General features: G+C 68.0%; 1 protein-coding gene across 1 annotated transcript; it reads left to right on the forward strand.

The window, feature by feature from the left end:
• Window positions 1–3,086: 3,086 nt before the first annotated feature.
• MNEG_12972 (hypothetical protein) lies at window positions 3,087–5,779 on the forward strand (the record flags this gene model as incomplete). Its single annotated transcript, XM_014038556.1, has 4 exons — window positions 3,087–3,260; window positions 3,477–3,659; window positions 3,964–4,905; window positions 5,276–5,779. The coding sequence occupies 4 exons, from the start codon at window positions 3,087–3,089 to the stop codon at window positions 5,777–5,779; spliced, it is 1,803 nt and encodes a 600-aa protein (XP_013894010.1).
• Window positions 5,780–6,127: the final 348 nt, after the last annotated feature.

Here is a 6,127-nt window from a genome sequence, read left to right on the forward strand (position 1 = left end):
GCACGCGGTAGTCCGGGTCTACGGGACAGTCCACCTCCTGGTGGTCTATGCGGCGCTGGTGCTGCAGCTCCCTGGACTGCAGTCCGACGCGAACGAGAGGATACTGCGGCTGCTCGGACTGTACGACCCGAATCTGTTTGCGGATCTAGGGCCAATCCTGCTGGTGCTGATCGGGGCGACAGTGCACGTCGCGCTGGGCAGCTGGCTAGGCGCGCGGCCCGCGGCAGGCTCGGCGTCCGGCGCGGCCGCGCCCGGCGCGGAGCCCCGGCCGCTGACCGCGATCGGAGAGGGGGAGGAGGGGGCCGCTGTGGGCGGGGACGTGCGGCTTTGGCTTCGGGCGGTGCATCCAAAGCCGCTGTACTCTGTTGTGGCGACGCTGTCAGCGGCGGCGCTGACGGCGGGCGCCTACTTGTTAGTCTTGCTGGTGTGTGGAAAAGGCGCGCTGCTTCGCACATGTGTGCATGCATGTGTTCCTGTGTGTGTGTGTGTGTGTGTGTGTGTGCGTGTGTGCGGTACGTGCATGCGAGTGCATGTGCATGTGCATGCATGTGCGTATACATCTGCATGCACGCATGCGTGCATGTATGTGTGCATGCATGTGTTTGTATCAACATACACATATGTGTGCATGCATGTGTGTGGATGCATGTGTGTGCGTGCGTGTGTGTGTGCATGCGTGCGTGCGAGCATGTGCATGTGCGTGCGTGTGTGTGTGTGTCTGTGTGTGTGTGTGTGTGTGTGTGTGTGTTGTGTGTCTATGTACAGGGAGGGTGAGGTTCCGGAAAGAGGGAGGGATCACAAAGGAAAGATGACAGGACCCTGGGAGGATTATCAGCCGTGACGGCACCAGGCCCCCGGCGCACCTGCACCAGCGGGCGGTGCAGCCTCTGTCAAAGCCAGGCACTCCCGCCGCCGCTTCTTGCCGAAGTACATGCACCGCCCTCGCCCACGCACCCCGTCACCCTGTCCCTTGGCGCTCTGCCCCTCCGCACTCACACAGGCCTACATCCTCGTTTTGTGGGACACCCCCATCTGCTTCCTCGGATCGGCCTACCTGCTCCTGCTGATCTGGATCCTGCTGCAGCCGCCAAGCGGCGAGGATTACGTTGCCTCCTTGAAGGGGCACCCCCAGACAGCCTCCGCCTCTCCAACTTCCCCCCAGCGCGGCATTGGGTGCTGCAGCGGCGGCGCGTGGCGGTGGCTGCTGCCTTGGCTGCTGGGGTGCCTGGCGGCGGCCGACCTGATGTCTCAGTTTGGGCTGGCGGCGGCGGCGCAGGCGGGCGAGGTCCCGCAGGCGGTGTCCGATTTCCTGCGCCGTGTCTGCGGCATCGACGCAGCCGCGGGCGGCGGGGCGCTTTGGATGGCGCTGCTGCGGCCGGTGGCGCTGATCGCGGGGATCAGCGTGTACAGGTGCGTGCGTGCTTGCTAAAGGGGTGGTCGTGGCTGCCGCATGGGTCGTTTGCAGGTAGTAATGGTGGGAGTCCAAACTTCGTTTAGAGGCAGCAGCGTGCTGCCTGCCAGGCGGCTCGGCTGATTTCCCAACGTAATGGACTGCCTCAAAGCGACCTTGACTCGTTCCTTAGATGGTGACGTACGTCGTCCCCAATTTGCAGCACCCACCGTTCAAAATCATTCAAAAACGCAGGGGACTCTTCGCCCTCGGAGGCGCTCTCGCCTGCTGCGGCCGCCGTGCCCGCCTCGAGCTGCGAGGTTCTGTCCCGCGCCAGGCCTCCGCCGCATGGCTCTGCCGCCGCTGGTTGGTGCTGCACGCGGGGAAGCTCCTCCTCGCCGCCTGCGTGGCAGCCGCCATGCAGCTGCCCAGCGCGGTCGGCGCCGTTCTCGTCGCCGGCGCCGCCGCGCTGGCGCCGGCGCGGCGCGGGGCCGCTGGTGCCTTGGACGCAGCGTCAGGCCCCGGGGGCGGCGGCGGCGGAGCGGTGCCGATCGTGCTGCTACAAGTGCTGAGTGCCGCATGGCTGCTGGCCTGCTACGCCCTCCAAGTCCCCGCGGTGAAGGACGCCCTCATCGGAAGCTGCGGGGCAGCTGCTGCCTGGGCGCTCGCGTGGCTCGGGACGCCGATCTTGGGGCCGGACCCGGCTTCTGGGCAGCTTCCCTTCCCGGAGGGTGGCGCCGGCGTGGAGGCGCTACTAAGGTGGAAGGCGCTCCTGCTGGCGGCGGCGGCGCTGTGGCAGCGGGCGCGGAGGTGGGCTGGAGGGATTGCCGCGTCCACGCGCGCTGCGCGCGCCCGCGCCGCTGGCAGTAGGCGAGTCAAAGGCCAAATCTTGCACTGTCGTGTGTGGAGTCGCAACAGCCGGAGATGCCCAACTTCTAGCCGCACTTGACCTCATCCGCTCCCCTGCAAAATGTGGCCCATTTGCTCTCCGCTACCTTGCTGGTGGCCGGCCATTTGATTCTGCAGGTGGGAGCGGCGGCTGCCGCCAGAGCTCAGGGCGGCCGCGCCGCCCGGCGACGCGTGCCCGCTGTTCTGGCCGCCCCTCGCCTCCCGCGCCGGCGCCGGGGGCGGCAGCAGCGGCGGCGTTGGCGGCGCGACGGGGCCGGCTCAAGAGGGGTTGACGCACCCTCTGGCGGCGGGGGCGGGGCGGTGGGTCGCGCAGCTCAAGAGATCACTCCTGAAGGTGGGTTGAAGGCTGGTTTTGTGGATGAGTTGCGCGTATGTGCGTGCGCGGGTGTGTTTATGTGTGTGTGTGTGTGTGTGTGTTTGTGTGGAGCTGTGTGTGTGTGTGCGCGCGTGCGCGAGTGTGCGCACGGAGGCGCACGTGCGGCGGGTTGGCGGGCAGGCGGGCCTGCTGTCATGTGCAGGTGTGTGTCGCAGGCACCCTACGCAGCAGCTGCTGGGTTTCTCGGCACCCTGCTCCTGCCCCACTCCCAATTTCTGCATCGCCCTGCCCTCTCAGCGACCACCCTCCCCAAGCAAACCTCAAAGAGCCAACAACACAAGCAATCCCTTCAAGGGCAAACCTCACATGCCTTCACTCAAAGCGCATGCGACAGCCGCATCATCATCCCCCACCCCCCCCCCTTAGGCTGTCAGGCGCGTGACTGCCAGCGCCTCAAAAGTGCTCCGGGCCATGGACCTCCCGGACGGCAGCTTCCCGGAAGCTTCCGGCGCCGCAGGCGGCGGCGCCTGGGAGGCCGCGGCGCACCCTGTGCTGGCGAGCTTGGCGCGGGTCAAGGGGGCGCTGGACCAGACGGCCGCGCCCGCGCCGGCAGGCCGCGGCGGCGACGGAGGGGCGGACGCCAGGGTGGGTGTTTCAAGTGCGGGGCACGAACTGATCGCTTCTTTTTCGAGCAGCGACCAGCTGCGACGCCGCTTGCCCAATAGCATTCGTCGCTGTGCTTGCGCGACGCAGTGCATTTGTAAGTCCATTTGTACCAGCAGCTACAGCTAAACGCACACTCAGAGGCTGCGCACCAACTCCCCCTCCCCGCGACCCTCACCCAACCCCGCCCGCCCACAGGCCGCCCGCGCGCGGCCGGGGCCGGCGCTCGGCACGCGGCTCGCGGGCGCCGTCGTCGGATTCTGGGGCGTGTTTGGCGTCGACCTGTGCGCCCTCTCGCTGCTCGTCGCGGCGCTCGTCGCCGCCAACGGCCTGTCCCTTGTCTATTTGGCCCTAATGCCGCTGGTCGCGCCCGGCAGGAGGGTGAGAGGGCGGGCCACGGGCCACAGTGGTTTGATGATGGTTCGATACGATCTGATCTTATCTTATCTGATTTGATCAGATCTGAAGGCAGCTGCCTCGCGCCTGCCTCGGCGGCAGCTGCTCCTGCAGACAGCTGTGCTTTCAGCATGCCACCACATCCGCCTGGTCATGGCCGGTGCTCCTGTTGTTGGGCTTGCTCGTTCCCTGGCGTGTGTATGGATGACTCGCTTGCCGCCCCGTACAACTTGCGGCTCGGCGCCGCTCTCATCACAGCGCACCTCACCCGCTCGTCTACAACCCGCAGTCAAGTCTGCAGGCGCTGATGTGGCGCAGCCTCGCGGTGCCGCTGCTGGCGCTGCTGGCGGTGCAGCAGTACTGCTTCTACCTCGGACCGCCGCCCTTGGACGGCCCGCCGCCGGCGCCGCCGGCCGCCGTAATCGACGTCCAAGGCGGCGGCGGACACAGCCGCGGCGGCGGCGGCGGCGGCGGCTCAGACGGTTGGCTGCTGCTGCTGCGTTGGGCGGGCGCGGCAGACGTGCGGGCGCCGCACCTGTGGGCTCTCTTCGCGGCGCTCGCCCTTGCGACGCTGCAGATGCACGCCGACCGCAAACGATCTGTTGCCGAGGCCGCCGCCGGCGACGAGGCGGCGGCGGTGGTGGCAGACCCGTCAGAGGTGATTCAGCGGCGCTGGGAGGGCCTCCCGCGGCGCGGGCTCGGGCCTGCCCAATGGGTGGAGCCGCGGCCGGGCCGCGCCGCCTGGCGGGCGGGCGGTGACGAGTCGGAGGAAGGTGATCTGGAGAGGCCGCTGCTGCAGGGGCTGGCGCCCAGCAGCAGCGGCGGCGAGCTGGAGCTGTCACTACAAGTGCTGCAGACGCCGACCGCCGCCGGCGCCGCCGCCGCCAGCGCCGCCGGCCCCCCGCCGCCGTCCGCAGCTGCGCCGCCGGCGGACGGGGCCCCGACGGCGGCTTTGGAAGCCGCCCGGAAGCTGGACTACGCCGACCGGGCGTCCTGGGGCTGGGCGGACTGGCTGCGGTACGAGCTGACTAAGCGCAGTACGGACCTGCTATTAGTCGCCACCGTCGCGTCGTGCGCGCTGCAGCGCGACGCGCTGCACGCGGGGTACCTGGCCCTGGGCCTGTTCGGCTTCCGCCAGCGGGCGCGGCTGGCGGCGCCAGGGGGGTCGCCGCTGTTTGGGGTTCTCCTGAGGTTCAACCTCGCGGCCATCACCCTCACGCTGATCTACCAGGTGCGACACACACACATACACACACACACACTCTCTCTCTCTCTCTCTCTCTCTCTCTCTCTCTCTCACGCATGCGCGCGCACGCACACACGCGCGCATGTATGCACGCACGCACATACATGCACACACACACGCACACATGCTGACACGCGCATCCACACACGAACACACACAGACGCACGCACGCACGCACGCATGCACGCACGCGCACACGCATGCACGCACGCACGCACGCACGCGTGTTCTTATGTGCGTATGCCTCAACCACTTGGCGAAACCAGCACAAACCATCATCCCAACAAGCCGACCACTTTTGTGATGAATATGACAAGTGTCTGCATACATATCTCGTTATGCCCCCGCCCCGCAGGCGCCCTGGGAGGTTCTGCTGGGCCCGTCCTGGGCAAACACCTGCCAGCTGGGAGAGGCCGCCCACTGCACGGCGCCGCAGCTCATAGGGCTCTGCAAACTCATCAGCTGGCCGACCCTTGAGGGCTGGGGCGCGCCTTACCTCATCCACACCCCCTCATCCTCCGCCACGGGAAGCGGCTCGCCCTCACCCTCGATCGCCGTAGCGGCCGCGGCCGTGTCGCTCCTGCGGCGCGCCGTGTCTTCGCTCGGCGGCGCGGGCGCATGGCGGCCGGACGCGCCGGGCGGCGGCGGCGCGGCGGCCGTCAGCCTGCTCGCGGGGTCGGCGTCGCTCGCCGATCTAATACTTTGGATTCTTCTGAGGCTGCAGCAGAAGCTTCTCGGGTCAGGAACGTACGCTGAGGTGGCGGCGTGCGTGGAGCAGGAGCGGGCGGCGACGGCGGCGGCGCTGCAGCGGCGGCGGAGGGCTTGGTACCTCGAGCAGGTGCGATCTGATCTGATCTGAATTGAATTGATTTGAGCCAGAGTTTGAATCTGACAACTCATCTAGCTGGCCTTTGATCTGGGGCCTTATCATGTGTGTGAATCCCGTTCACATTCTCAAGCTGCCCGGCATCCTCGTACCCTTGACATGTACACGTGTGTACTGCGCATTTCATGTGACCTGTGCCACCGCAGGCGCGCGCCGCGCTGCGCACGTCGCGCCTGCGCCTGGCGCGCACACTGCGCATCGCGCGACTCAAGCAGAGCCTGTCCGACGCCGACGCCGGCGCCGATTCCGGCGGCGGCGGCGGCGGCGGCGGCCGCGGCGGCGGCGGCCGCGCGCTCGGCGGCAGCAGCAGCGGCGCAGGGC

Source organism: Monoraphidium neglectum, assembly GCF_000611645.1.
Source record: "Monoraphidium neglectum strain SAG 48.87 unplaced genomic scaffold scaffold03547, whole genome shotgun sequence".
NCBI lineage: Eukaryota > Viridiplantae > Chlorophyta > Chlorophyceae > Sphaeropleales > Selenastraceae > Monoraphidium > Monoraphidium neglectum.